Source organism: Hemitrygon akajei, chromosome 5, assembly GCF_048418815.1.
Source record: "Hemitrygon akajei chromosome 5, sHemAka1.3, whole genome shotgun sequence".
Classification (NCBI taxonomy): Eukaryota; Metazoa; Chordata; class Chondrichthyes; order Myliobatiformes; family Dasyatidae; genus Hemitrygon; species Hemitrygon akajei.
Window position 1 is genome coordinate 183,714,231 of NC_133128.1, and position 15,531 is coordinate 183,729,761.

The 15,531-nt window shown below is 40.3% G+C and overlaps 1 protein-coding gene across 4 annotated transcripts in view; it reads right to left on the reverse strand.

Moving 5' to 3' along the window:
• Positions 1 to 15,531, reverse strand: part of LOC140728545 (voltage-gated inwardly rectifying potassium channel KCNH7-like) — a 523,000-nt gene that overhangs the window by 209,397 nt on the left and 298,072 nt on the right. For all 4 annotated transcript variants that reach the window (XM_073047421.1, XM_073047422.1, XM_073047420.1 and 1 more), the window contains exon 3: positions 12,776 to 12,928. In XM_073047421.1, coding sequence (XP_072903522.1) covers positions 12,776 to 12,928 — 153 coding nt within the window. The remainder of the gene's footprint in view (positions 1 to 12,775; positions 12,929 to 15,531) is intronic.

Genomic DNA, 15,531 nt, shown 5'->3' on the forward strand with positions numbered 1-15,531 from the left:
AGGACCAGCAGAGGCCTTCAAGATGGAAAATGGAGAAGAGGAATTAGGAGGGTTTAGAGAATTAGATATGAAATTAGGAGCTTCAGTGCGATAGCATAGAGGGTGTGGAGTCAAGATGCACGTGTGTGCTGTGTGGAGTTGGTGATATTGTTGGTATTAGGAATCTAAGGATACTCAGATATCTAGGTTGGGGTTGGGAAACACCATCAGATGGGATACTTTGATGATGTGGTGTCCGCCGAGCTTGGCATTTAGCTTGCAGATGTTACATCGCCAGCTGAGGTGACATCCCCAGTGCACAGTTGTTGATGTTTCTCTCTGGGAGTGCTTGTGATTATATACAGTAATCCCCTATTTGCTTGCTTTGTCTTTGATTGGCTACCCCTTCAGCTGAACTTTGAATTCTATTGGCTGACATTCCTCTGGCTCTTAGGGGTTCGTTCGTGATATCTATTTCAATATTCTTTTTAAATTGAGGTACCAGAAGAGAACCACACTTGTAAAATTCTCATGCCTGCCTCTTGTCTGCCTCGCCCAGTTAAAGTGGTTTCCCTCTTGGTCTTCATGTACTGAGATCTACAGCACTGGGAGTACCAGGGGTCAGCAGCGCTAAAGCTCAATGTTCAAATTTCAAAGTAAATGTATTATCAAAGTACACATACGTCACCATATACAACCCTGAGATTCATCTTCTTGCAAGCATACTCAATAAACCCAATATCCCTAATAGAATCAATGATAGGCTGTACCAACGTTTGACGAGTGTGCAAAAGGCAGCAAACTGTGCAAATACAATAAGAAAGAAAAATAAATAATAATAATTAATAGATGAGCAATAAATATCGAGAACATGAAATGAAGAGTTCTTGAGAGTGAGTCCATGGGTTGTGGGAGCAGTTCAGTGATGGGGCAAGAGAAGCTGAGTGAAGTTATCCCCTCAGGTTCATGAGCCTAACGGCTGAGAGGTAATAATAGTTCCCGAACTTGGTGGGGTGAGTCCTGGGGCTCTTGTACCTTCTTCCTTCTTCGTGACGGCAGCAGCGAGAAGAAAGCATGACCAGTGATTATTTTGACACATAAGCTGGGAATCAATGAATGCAACTGTTACTTAGGGGTTGCTGTCTGACTGAGCATTAAGAAAATTAAAAAGGACCTTCCTGCATCACAGAGGGTCGCTTGGATATAACCAGTGCTGAATAGGACTTAACTTTCTAATTTGATATGGGTTGTTTCTGATTTTCACAGGCCTCCTAAGCATACAAGAGTTTTGTGCAAGTGATGCCAAGCAAATCTTTTGGTGTAACTACATGTAGTCACCATCTTTGGACAAATGAGTTGGGAAGGAGTTGGAAAGGCTGACTTGGATGATGGATAGAAACATTACACAACGTGCATTTCTAGACTCTGAAAGGATATTGAGAACATGGAGTTAGTATTGCATCTCAGATCCCAAATTAATTTTAAAAAAATGAGAGAAATATGTTTGATCAGAGATGGTCTAGGTCGAATAATTTTATAAATTGTGTAAGTTCTCATTGGAAAAAAATTGGACAGGTACTTTCAGGATTCCAAAAGCATTAGATAATGTTGACCCTACTCATTTACTCCACCTTCTGAAAAGTATCAGAATCAGAAGAAGTAGAACGGTGGTTACATTGATTGATACACTGAAGCATTCAGCATTTACTGTCACCATATAAAGAAAAAGTGACAGAAAAACTCAGTAGAATATCATCCTACCAAATCTCTCTTTTCCTGTGGAACCACACAGCCTGATACAGTGGAAACTCATCAGGATAAATGTTGTGTATTTAATTTTTCAGTAATATTTAAGTGATCTTGTGTATATACGTATTGGTTGATTAAGCTTTCCTGTTTATCTAAATGAAGGCTATGGGTAACCCTAGATAATTTCTAAAGTACATGTTCGGCACAGCATTGTGGGCCAAAGGGCCCATATTGTGCTGTAGGTTTTCTATGTTTCTAAATAATTCATTACAGGTTATATGTATAAATACGTGAATTGCATGCGTCATCATGCTACCAAGTAATACGCGTGTGCCTTGCTTAAAGTAAACATGAAGTTAGATCTGCATTTTGGACTCCTGTGTCTTCCTTTCAATTAGTTTAATGTTTTGAAGTTACAAAACATAACAGTATAAATATTTACAGAAATGAGACTGAAGAATGTTCAGTCATTCATGAACTGTATCACCTTTCTGCATTTTTTTTGGAAACAAGTATGCTGTCCAATGAAAATTAGTTAGATAATATGATGCAGATTATTTAACATTGAAATAAATCCAGATTCCTCACTATTTTCATTGGCTGTGTTAAGATCAACCTGAATATTCCTGTATTCACCAAAGTTCAAAATAAATATGTCACCATGTACAACCCTGAGATTCATTTTCTTGTGGACATACTCAATAAACATAAAGAATTATAACCATATATTTACTGCTATTAATCAACAAATAACATGAAGCACAAAAAGAAATCACTTCTATTTCCATTCCATCATGAGTACTAAGCATGTCTTATAAAATTTGCTATGTGTATTAAAAAAAATCATCGTTACAATTGTCAATTTATTGTTGCTCTTATGACTTCATAAATATGCCAGTTAAACTATGATTTCTCCCCAGGCTGAAGGTTTCATCAACTCTGAAGGACAAATTGAAAAATAAACCGTGACAATGGATTGACAAGCATTGCACTCTTGGGATCACAGGCTGTTAGTTTTTGAAGGTAAGGTACCTGCTGCCCGTCCAAAGGATACATATAAATTATCTCCAGCTGAAAGGTAATTGGTCACAGTAACTACTGCTATCAATGGTGGTCTTTGATCTCTTCCTAAGTTTCTAGCAAAAAAAATGTGTAACTTGCAGGGTGTGAAACTTCTTTCACTTTTACATTTTGCTGACGGTATTTGTTTTGCCTTAATAGGCAGATGTTCATGCTTTCTAGCATACTCAGATGTTTTTTCTCCAGTAGTCAACGGATTAGGCATATAGCCATCTACTAGACTGTCTCTGCTTCACAGTCAGGAGCTGAGTCACGTCAGTATTAAGGAACTAGGGCTGCAGCTCGATGTCCTTCGGCTCATACAGAGAATGAGGAGGTGATAGATAGGAGCTACAGGGAAGTATAGTGGTCACCCCTAGGTTGCAGGAGACAGGGAACTGGGTGACTGTCAGGAGAAGTAAGGGAAATGCACAGCCAGTGCTGAGTACCACTCTGACTGTTCCCCTCAGTAATAAGTTATACCACTTCAGATACAGTTGAGGGAGGTGACATACCAGGAGGGAGCCACAGTGACCAGGACCCTGACACTGAGTTTGGCGCTGTGGCTCAGAAGAGCAAAGAGGTGAAGAGGACTGCAGTGTCGATAGGAGATTCCATAGTCAGAAGAAAAGAGTTGAGATTCTGTGGGCACAGTAGAGACATCTGAATGGTATGTTGCCTCCCAGGTGCCAAGGTCATGGATGTCTTAGACTGGGTCCATGGCATTCCCAAAGGGGAAGGTGAGCAGCTAGAAGTCTTGGCACCAATGACATTGGTAGACAAGGTGAGGAGGTCTTGAAGAGAGATTATAGGGAACTAGGTAGAAAGCTGAAAAACAGGACCTCCAGAGTAGTAATCTCTGGTTTTATGCCTGATCCACATGTCAGTGAGGGTAAGAATAGGATGATTTGGCAGGGGAATGCATCACTGAGGAACTGGTGCAGACTGATGGATCATTGACATCTCCTCTGGGAAAGTTATGACTTGTACAAAAGGGAAGGGTTACATCTGAACCCAAGGGGGACTAATATCCTTGTGGGCAGGTTTACCTGAGTTGTTTGGGAGGGTTTAAACTAATTTGGCAGGGGATGGGAACCAGAGTGATAGCACTGAGGTTAGGTAGTTGGTTTACAAACAGAGACAGTGTGTAGTGAGACTGCCAGCAAGGAGAGAATGACAAAAGGCCAGAATTGTAGTCAACAAGATGATTTGCAAAGTAAAAGTGGATAAAATCAAAAGGCGTAAAGACAGGACTGAAGGTGTTATACTTGAATGCATGTATTATCTGGAATAAGGCAGATGAACTAGTGGCACAGTTACAGATTGACATGTATCACAGAATTGTGACTGAAAGAAGATTACAGCTGAGAGCTTAACGTCCAAGGATACACATTGTATTGAAAAGACAGGCAGGTAAGCAGAAGGGGTGGTGTGACTTTGTTAGTAAAAAATGAAATCAGATCATTAGAAATAGGTGACATAAGGTTGGAAGGCGTTGAATCATTGTGGATAGAGTTAAGGAACTGCAAAGGGTAAGAAGATCCTGATGGGAGTTAGATAAACCCCAAACAGTAGTAAGGATGTGGTCTACAAATTACAACAGGAGATAGAAAATGCATACTTGCCAGAAGGGCAATGTTACAATAGTCATGGGGAATTTCAATATGCAGGTAGGTTGGGAAAACCAGGTTTGTGCTGCATCCCAAGAGGGGAAACTCCAGACGGTTTGTTTGAGTGATTTGTGGTTGAACCCACTAGAGGATCGACTAGAGGATTGGGTGTTGTGCAATGAACTGGAATTGATTAGGGAGCTTAAGGTAAAAGAACTTCGGGTAAAAGTGATCAAACTATAAAATAATCTGATAGAATTCACCCTTAAATTTGAGAAGGAGAAGCTAAAGTCAGATCTATCAGTCTTACAGTGGACCAAAGGGAATTACAGAGGCATGCGAGAGGAGTTGGCCAAAATTGATTGGAAAAGAACACTGGCAGGGATGACATCAGAGCAGCAATGGCTGGAATTTCTGGGAGCAATTTGGAATATACATTCCAAAGAGGAAGAAGTATTCTAAAGGCAAGATGGTGCAACCGTGGCTAACGAGAGAAGTCAAAGCCAACATAAAAGCCAAAGAGAGGGCATATAATAGAGTAAAAAATAGTGGGAAGTTAGATGATTGAGAAGCTTTTAAAAACCAACAGAAATCAACTAAATAAGTCATTATGAAGGTAAAGATAGAATACGAAAGTAAGCTAGCCAGTAATATTAAAGAAGATACCTGAAGTTTCTTCAGATATATAAAGTGTAAAAGAGAGGCAAGAGTGGATATCGGACCAGTGGAAAATTATGCTGGAGAGGTAGTAATGGGGGACAAGGGAATGGCGGATGAACTGAATAAGTATTTTGCATCAGATTTCACTGTGGAAGACACTAGCAGTATGCTGGAAGTTCAAGAATGTTGGGGGCAGAAGAGTGTGAAGTTGCCATTACTAGGAAGAAGGTTCTTGGGAAACTGAAAGGTCTGAAGGTAGATTGGTCACCTGGACCACATGGTTTACACCCCAGAATTCTGAAAGAGGTGGCTGAGGAGATCATGGAGGCATTAGTAATGATCTTTCAAGAATCACTATATTCTGGGATGGTTTAGGAAGTCTGGAAAATTGCAAATGTCACTCCAGTCTTCAAGAAGGGAGAGAGGCAGAAGAAAGGAAACTATAGTCCAGTTAGTCTGAACACAGAGGTTCAGAAGATGTTGGAGTCAATTACTAAGGATGAGGTCTCAGAGTACTTGGAGGCACATGATAAGATAGACCAGAGTCAACATAGGGAAAATCTTGCCTGACAAATCTGTTAGAATTCTTTGAAGAAATAACAAGCAGGATAGACAAAGGAGAATTGGTTGATGTTGTGTACTTGGATTTTCAGAAGGCCTTTGTCATGGTGCCTCACATGAAGCTGCTTAACAAGATAGAAGCCCATGATATTTCAGGAAAGATTCTAGCATGGACAACACAGTGGCTGATTGGCAGGAGGCAAAGTGTGGGAATAAAGAGAGCCTGTTCTGGTTGGCTGCTGGTGACTAGCAGTGTTACACAGGGGTCTGTGTTGGGGCGGCTTCTTTTTATGTTATATGTCAATGACTTGGATGATGGAATTGATTTTGATTTTGTTGCAAAGTTTGCAGACAATCTGAAGATGGGTGGAGGAACAGGTAGTTTTGAGGAAGTAGAGATGCTGCAGAAGGACTTAGACAGATTAGGAGAATGGGCAAAGAAGTGGCAAGTGAAATGCTGTGTTAGGAAGTGTACAGTCATGCACTTTGATAGAAGAAATAAAAGGGCAGACCATTTTTTAAATGGAGAGAAAATTCAAAAATCTGAAGTGAAAAAGGACTTGGGAGTCCTTGTCAGGATTTCCTCAAGGTTAGTTTGCAAGAGGAGATGGAGGTGTGGAAAGCAAATGCGATGTTGGCATTCATTTCAAAAGGACTACAATATAAAAGCAAGGATGTAATGCTGAGGCGTATAAAGCACTGGTATTGTGCACAGCTTTTGATCCCATATCTTAGAAAGGATGTGCTGTAACTGGAGAAGGTTCACAGCAGGTTGACAAAAATGATTCTGGGATTGAAGAGCTTATCATATGAAGAGCATTTGATGGCTCTGGGCCTGTATTCACTGGAATTCCAAAAAATGAAGGGTAACCTAATTGGAACTTATTGAATGTTTAAAGGCCTCAATAGTATGGATGTGGAGAGGATGTTTCCTGTTGTGGGAGAGTCTTGGACCAGAGGATACAGCCTCAAGATAGTAGGGCATCCTTTTAGAACAGAGTGAAAGAGGAATTTCTTTAGCCAGAGAGCGGTGAATCTGTGGAATTCATTGCCATAGGTGGCTGTGGAGAACAAGTCTTTACATATATTTAAGGCAGAGGATGATAGATTCTTGATTAGTCAGGGCAGGAAGGGATATGAGGAGACTGGGCCTGAGGGGAAAATGGATCAGCCATGATGAAATGGTGGAGCAGGCTTGATGGGCCAAATGGCCTAACTCTGCTCCTATATCTTGTGTTCTTATGGTGTTATAGTACAGTTTTTACCTGCTTCCATGGGTTGAAACTTGCAGAAAGTGACAGATCACGTTGTGAGATGAACTTAGACCTCCCCAACAACATATCAGCATGAAATGGCTCTTCATTACGGCTGTTGGCTCATCCTTGCTTTGTCTGGCACAAACACTGAGAAATTAGTACCTTTATTTCAATAATATACTGATGATTCCTATTTTTGCTGAGTGTAAGACCAGAAGAGATGGGATAACTATTTTCAATAGCAGCATCCATGGGTGGTAATGGTGGCAATATCAATAGGGACATCATTAAGGCATCACAGTGCCTGTCTTGAATCTACTGTCGTGATCTTTCCTAAGGTCATTTCACCATCAGCAGCACACACAAATGTTGGCGGAACTCAGCGGGTGAAATCAGTTGTTTCTCCACTTTGTTCCCAGTCTCAGGCATCAATGCCTATATGCAGGGCTCTCAGGCAGCTGGTTATATCTGAATCAGATGAAAGCTGCTACCTACAGCTTTTAGACTGAACGAAATGCCACTGAACCTGTGATCTCAGATCCCTTTGTTAGCTTCACTGCGTCATCCTTTAAAAGCAAACAAACGAGTTTTATGCTCAATTATTTAACTGAAAACTCTTTGCTGATTCCATGAGCAATAAAAGAAGGCAAAAAGGCTTTTTCAAACAATGAAACATCTGCAAAGCTTTCCCCTATGTTTCAGCATTGTAATGGTAAAACTCTTCATAACAACTATTGACATCTGAGCAATGATGAATAAAGTGAGGAAGCTGATTAATGACCCTTTTAGTATCAATGGCAATGTCAGACAAAATCCTGGGATTGGTTAGATCAGGAGATTACTCCAAGAGTGGCAAATAAACCAATACCATTAATGTAAAACGTTATCATGAACTTGCTGTGAGGCCCTCCGTCAATTGGGGTCAACCAGGGAGATTGCTTCCTTGCTGTCTATGTGATGTGTAAGCCAGGGTAGTACGATATGGAGAGCAAGCTGTTGTCTATCCAACAGGCTCCCCTTCTCCACGCAGCTGGTGAGTCCAAAGGAATGGCAGAGATCGATGCAGTTTGGCACCAGTTATATCACAGGAGTGCCAGTCTCCACTGAACTGTCTTAGGGATTCCATCCTCTGATTTTTTCTTGGCTCTCCCAATGAGTGGGTAGAGCCGCAAAGCAACTGAGGTTCGAGATCAGAGTTTCCTTCTCCTAGAAGAGCTGCCAACCGTGGCGGACAAGCCCCATCTGCCCAAAGGGACTGCTTTTAAGGCACCAGTTTTCTACCTTTGCCCCCTTCTCCTGTTAGTAGAAACAGCTCTGCTAGGCTATTTGAGAAGCAAGCCATTGGGAGCATTTTATAAGGTAGAGGGAGTTTATCCCCACTACCCCTCTCCCCGCTTTGGTAACCTATGAGCATGTTAACTTTGTACAATTAGTCAATGATGCAAAACGAATCTGCCGGCCATGTACTTTCCCTGAGAGGTCGTAGTCTTTAGAAAGAAAGTAGATGTTCTGATTTCTTTGCCCTCTGCAGAGCGATGTAAACCCCCGCTCATAAGGAAAAGGGGAAAAGTTTTCTCAACTCCTGAAACTCTTATGACAGTATTACTTCAACTCTGTAGTTCTTAAAGCTATGCATACATCTGGGTAAGTTGCTGGCAAAGTCATCATTTTAGCCAACCCTAATTGCCTTGGAGAAATTAGCGGCAAGCTGCCTTTCTCTTGCTACAGTCACCCTGTTGTAGGAATCCCTACACAGCTTTATGGCAGGACTTCAGGCTTGGGGAAGTCCAGGTAGTGCAAGAACTGCATTTCACTTTCAGACTCAATGTGCTAATGGAAGAGAGGTTCAGGGGATTGCGTGCTAAACGAGGAGGCACTTTTGTGGATGATGCAAATCTTCCTGAATGTTGATTGAGCTGAGGCAAGTGGAGAATACTGCATCATGTTCTGAAAGAAGGTGGAGAGATGAGGAAGTAAACCAGTCCCTTCAGCCTCTGAAGGCATTTATGTATCTTGAATATTTAAGTTCCTGGTCAATTTGCAGGCATGGAATCAGAAGCATGATTACCCTTAAGGGCAGCCCAGCACAATCCAAGCTGATTTGGTTTGACACAAAACGATGCATTTCACTATATGTTTTGATGTACATATGACGAATAAAGCCAATGTTTTCTTTTTTAATGACAACCGCAGGATGTTACCGTTACTTTCTCAGGAAGCTGAAGAATTTGACATGTCCCTGCTGACCCTCACTAATTTCTATCAATGCCCCATAGAGTGGATGCTGTCTGGGTGCGTAACAGCTTGGTATGGTGACTGTTCTGCACGAGACCACGAGGAACTGCAGAGAGTTGTGAACACAGCTCAACGCATCATGGAAATCACCTTCCCCTACTGAAACTCTGTCTATTTGCTGCCTACGTGAAGCAGCCAGCATAATCAAGGACCACACCCACACTGGAGACCTTCCCTTTCCCCTCTTCCATCGGGTAGAAGATCCAAAACCCTGAAAGTACGTAACATCAGCATCAAGGACACTTCTATCTGCTGTTAGCACTGATAAATTTCCCTCGTGTGACAAGGAGAACTCTTGACCTCACAATCTTTCTCGTTATTCACAATTTACCTTCTCATGATCTTGCACCTTGTTGTTTACCTGCACTCTGCTTATTCAGCATTGTTACTGCTTTTACCTTGTTCTACCTCAATGCACAGTGTAAAGATGTGATCCATATGGAACTCTAAAGGCATATCCTACTTCCTAAATATCTGCTCAATGCTCATTCTTCATAATACGTTTGTGCAGTTGACTTTACTGTAACCTTGCGTCTCCATGCCTTATATCTGAGAGACCAAGTATTCAATGCTGATGTGCACAACTCTCACGGATGTTACCAACAGATTCATTTTCTCTTCAGAAGAGGGCCATTTATGCTTTTCACAGAAGGCAGCCACTGCTCAAAAACTGAACTGACCTGCACGTTCTCCAGCCTGTGGCAATGCATCTGCAGGTTAAGACTTATCTAGATTTAATAGACTCTTCTGAAAGTCTTGAGGCAAGTGTAACAAAAGATTCAGAATATTGTAAATAAAAGTCACTCTTGCAATACTGTATTAGGTTCAGGTTATATTAGCAGTGCCTACAGCTGCTATTTTCTTAATTATTGCTTGGGTGGAATTGATGAAGTGACTGAAATTCTTTACTGTCACTTTCTCAGAATACACCTGGAAAATGATATTAATTAACTTTTCTCAGAGCATTTGTGTAAAACATATAAATAAAATCACAATAAAGTAATAATTCATTCTTTACGATAACCAACATTTTATGAGTTTGCTCATTAAGAGGGAATTACACCTCCAGCTCTCAATGGTAATAATAAAAAGAAAGGCAGTTGAATTAATATACTCCCATTTGCTGGTGACAAATGGTAGAACTATTTGCCTCAATCACAGCAGTAATGGCATGAAAGTGAACACGCCATGGCAAGTTTCCATGGGAATGAGGGAAAGTGGAGAAAGAGGGAGGAAACTGAGATGTTAGAATACAAGAGGAAGCAAAGTCAAAGGTAAAAATAAATTTGAAGAGAGATGTAAGCAGTTCATTTGGGGGGGGGGGGACGAATCTCTCCCAGCATGAAACCACATACACATATTAATGCACACATAAATCAAGTCCAGTTTATAAAATTCATGTCGCAAAGGAGAACCTTTATCCATACATGGTTCTTGATCTTATTTTCTTCATGACCTATTCCATTTTATTAAGTAGGAAAACAACAGAGGTCATAAGTCATGGCCAATTTCTAGCAGCGCTACATCTCCCTACATCAGCATTTGGGCGAATCACAACAGGAAGCAGTTGGTACCATTCCTTACGGGAAGGCCCACAAATATTCTTAAATGAGAATTAAGCGCTTTTCATATGCAAACATACAATAAATCAAAGTAATCAGTGGTGTGATAAACAATTATTTATTGATTCTAACTGTAATTATTTCTGCTGTGGGTTAGGAGTTCGAGCCCAACCCCTGAGACTTAAGCAGGAAACTCTGGTCCTTCACCTTTAGTTAAGAATGTGACCCAGGTATATTGTGTTCCCTTATTGAGACATAAAAGGTGCAAGCACATCATTTAGAAGAGGGCAGAGGATTTATGCTTTATGTTTTGGTCAAAACCTGACCCTCTACTAAAATTAATAAACAAGCTTATTTTGTCATTAAGATGAGAAAACCTGTGGAGGCTGGAAGCCCAAAGCAACACACACGAAATGCTGGAGGAGCTCAGCAGGCCAGGCAGCGTCTATGGAAAAGAATACAGTCAATGTTTCAGTCGGGACCTTTCTTTCAGTCCTGATGAAGGTCTTGGTCTGGAACATTGACTGTTTCCTCTTTTCCACAGATGCTGCCTGGCCTGATGATTTCCTCCAGCATTTTTTGTATGTTGCTTGTTTTGTCATTGTTCGACTGTATTTTGTGACACTTTTCTATGTATAAATTAACAGCTGTGTTTTTTGCATTACTATTGTGGGGAACAATTCAGAAATACTCCCCAGCATCCAGGACATCTTCAAGGAGCAATGCCTCAAAAAGGCGACATCCATCATTGAGGACCCCATCAGCCAGGATGTGCTCTCTTCTCACGGTTACCGTCAGGGAGGAGGTACAGGAGCCTGAAGGCACACACTCAATGATTCAAGAATAGCTTCTTCCCCTCTGCCATCACATTTCAGAATGGACATTAAACCTATGAACACTACTTCACTACCTTTTTTCTCTTTCTCTTTATGCACTACCTACTCAATTTAACTTTTAAAAAAATATATAGACTTCTTACTGTAATTCACAGTTTTATTACTATGCAGTGCATTGTACTACTGCTGCATGATGACAAATTTCATGATATATGTCAGTGGTATTAAACCTGCTTCTGATTCTGAATCTGTTGATTTATGTTTTGTGATATTTTGAGATAATATAAGTTAACTTATATTAAAATAAATACTTATTTTTCTTCTTATATACAGTTGATAAGAATAAAAAGTGTGTGTATATAGTGCTTTTCATATTTGAGGGACATTCCAAAGTAATGTGCAACGCTTTTTATCTTCACATTTGTCACTATGCAAAGTCACTAGGTATGACAACACAATAAGCTCCTGTTATAGCACTGTTATATTAACTTAATAATCTATATTTTATCTGTTCTTAATTACTAGACATTTTGTCTTGGTTGCTGGAAATAATTCTCCTACTTTCCTTCAGATATGTCTTGTGGGATCTTTCAGGGAGCAAATGATGAGCCCTTACCTTAACATTCCAACCATGCATTACTCTCTCAGTACGGCACTGGATATTTAACGTGGATTTTGCGCTGAGGTATTCAGAATTCATATTCTGGCTGAAAGGTAAGAGTGTCCGCATTGTGCACAAGTAGATTATTAGCTTCTACTAGCAATATGTACCAGAAGTTCTCAAACCGAGTTCCAGCTGTGTTGATTTTCCCGGGATCTCAACTGAAGCACTAGAGTGGCCTCTGAGTTTCTAACTATGGAAAATTAGGCACTGGACTTTTCTACCTGACAATCCCTGTTAGAATACCATATACAGTGATGGTGGCCAGTGGAAGATGGAACAGTGATGCTCTGATTGATCAGCCACTAGTACTTGTCACAGAGGATAAGGAACTAACAGATTGACACTAACCATTTCGATGTAAGTGCTTTCAGAAAATGAGGAAAGGTAATTTGAAAAGGTAAAAGCGAATTATAGTCCGTCAGTAAAAATATGAGAGCAATTTACATCATCCAGTTCTAAGGATGCAAACAGTGGCCCCTCAGATGAGCAATCCCAGAAATCTGACAGACTAACTCAGTAAAGACAAGGTCAAAGAGACACTTACGTGCATCTTTGGAAGGCGACATATGATTTAAGCCATCTGCAGACTGCAAGGTTTTTTCTTCATCAACAAATTCAAAGTTTATAATGAACATTATGACCACTCCTTCTTCGTTTTTCACAGGAATTATGTGGGTGTTGCACAAGAACGTTGATCCTAAACAATAAAAGAAAGATCAGAGGTCAACTCCTTTAGAAGAAAAACCGAACAAAATTCCGAACATATAACAGAGCAAAATTTCATTGTCTAATTGCTTGGCTTCATTAATACTAAACAACATCTGTGTAATTATTGAACTGTGTTTTAAAAGATTTAACATTTGTTAGCGACAGCAATTTTACCAAAACACTGAAAGGTATTTGTATCTGAATTTGTACTGAAAGGATTATGCTGTGAAGTCTTTCAATGGAAATTTATATCTCATTTTTCAGAACAGAAACAATTGTCAACACATTTTGCTTCCATTCTCCATTTATTCAAAGGATCACTTCTCTGTACATGGAAATCCTGTTAATGTGCATCTGCCTTTGAAATGTATAGTGAGAATCACATTGATTGTGAGTCTGACTGAGGTGAACTAGCTCTACCAATCTCCATTCTCATTGTGAATTTCAAAGCTTTGCCTGAAGGACGTATTCATGTGACCTATCCTGTCAAAATGTAACAGCATTTATCAGGTCTGATTCAGGGTTCACGACTTTGCTCAGATGTCAATGATTTGTACGTTCTCCTTCAGGGTTAAACAGCATGAAGCATACCATTGTTTTGGGATTTGAGAGGAAACAAAAATGTTGATCTCATACTGTTGATAATAGTTTTTTAAAATCTAATTGCCAGATCATGGAACGGAATCTTTTATCTTGTTACTTAATAATTATTGAGAGTGAAGTTTTATTTTGATCTTCCTTGCCTTACAAACAATAGTGCCTTTCAAAAATACTTATTATAAGTAAGTGCTCATTGCCTGAAATCACACTCAATGATTCAGGAACAGCTTCTTCCCCTCTGTCATCAGATTTCTGAATGGACATTGAACCTATGAATACTACCTCACTACTTTAGTTTGCATTACTTATTTAATTATTTAATAGAATGATTTTTATTTATATGTATATGTATGTGTATACACACACACACACACACACACACACACACACACACACACACACACACACACACACACACACACACACACACACACACACACACACACACACACACACACACACAGTAATTTACAGGGGGAAGGAAAAAAAACTTTTTTAATTGATATTCATATCTTCTGGTTGCAGGCTACCTAAATGGAAAATGAGGTATTACTAGCTTTTCAGGATATGCAGGGATGGGCAATAAATTTCAGCCCATCAAAAAAACCCGTATCTAGAGAATAATGTGAAAAAGACTAAGGAGCTGGTGGTGGACCTGAGGAGGGCTAAGGCACCGGTGACCCCTGTTTCCATCCAAGGGGTCAGTGTGGACATGGTGGAGGATTACAAATACCTGGGGATACGAATGGACAATAAACTGGACAGGTCAAAGAACACTGAGGCTGTCTACAAGAAGGGTCAGAGCCGTCTCTATTTCCTGAGGAGACTGAAGTCCTTTAACATCTGCCAGATGATGCTGAGGATGTTCTACGAGTCTGTGGTGGCCAGTGCTATCATGTTTGCTGTTGTGTGCTGGGGCAGCAGGCTGAGGGTAGCAGACACCAACAGAATCAACAAACTCATTCGTAAGGCCAGTGATGTTGTGGGGGTGGAACTGGACTCTCTGACGGTGGTGTCTGAAAAGAGGATGCTGTCCAAGTTGCATGCCATCTTAGACAATGACTCCCATCCACTCTATAATGTACTGGTTAGGCACAGGAGTACATTCAGCCAGAGATTCATTCCACCGAGATGTAACACTGAGCATCATAGGAAGTCATTCCTACCTGTGGCCATCAAACTTTACAACTCCTCCCTCGGAGTGTCAGACACCCTGAGCCAATAGGCTGGTCCTGGACTTATTTCCACTGGGCATGATTAACTTATTATTATTTAATTATTTATGGTTTTATATTGCTATGTTTCTTCACTATTTTTGGTTGGTGTGGTCTTAATGAAACCCAATTTCCCTCGGGATCAATAAAGCATGTCTGTCTGTCTAAAGAGAGAGGTAGCACAGTATCTTAGTGGTTAGCACAATGTTGTACAGAATCAGCCACCTGGGTTCAATTCCCATCATGCCTGTAATCCATTGCATATTCTTCCTGGGACCGCTTGGGTTTCCTCTGGGTGCTCCAGTTTCCTCCCACAGTTCAGGGACGTACTGGTTGGTAGGTTAATTGGTCATTGTAAATTGTCCTGAGGTTAGACTAGAATTAACTTGGGGGATGACTGGGCGGCACAGTTTGAAGGGCCAGGAGGGCCTATTCCACACTGTATCACAATAAATAAATGGTTCCATTCACATCATGTGAATTATTTGTGTAAGTCTGCCAGCAGATTTTTCAAGTTGTTACAATAAGTCCAAGTTAAAATAAATCTAAATTCCTTTAACAGTCTGCCTGCATATTTAGCTCACAGTATTTCCAAATGTAAAATAATTTGAGCTTTAAATAATGTCTCTCTAAACAATGTAATTTTGCTCAGATGATTTATACAGTTTAGGATGGTGGTGAGTATTGGTATTTCGATGATGATTCATCTGGTGATTGAAACTACTGGAAGCATTTTGCACTTTAACTAGTTAAGTATGTGAATCATCCTGATGTATTG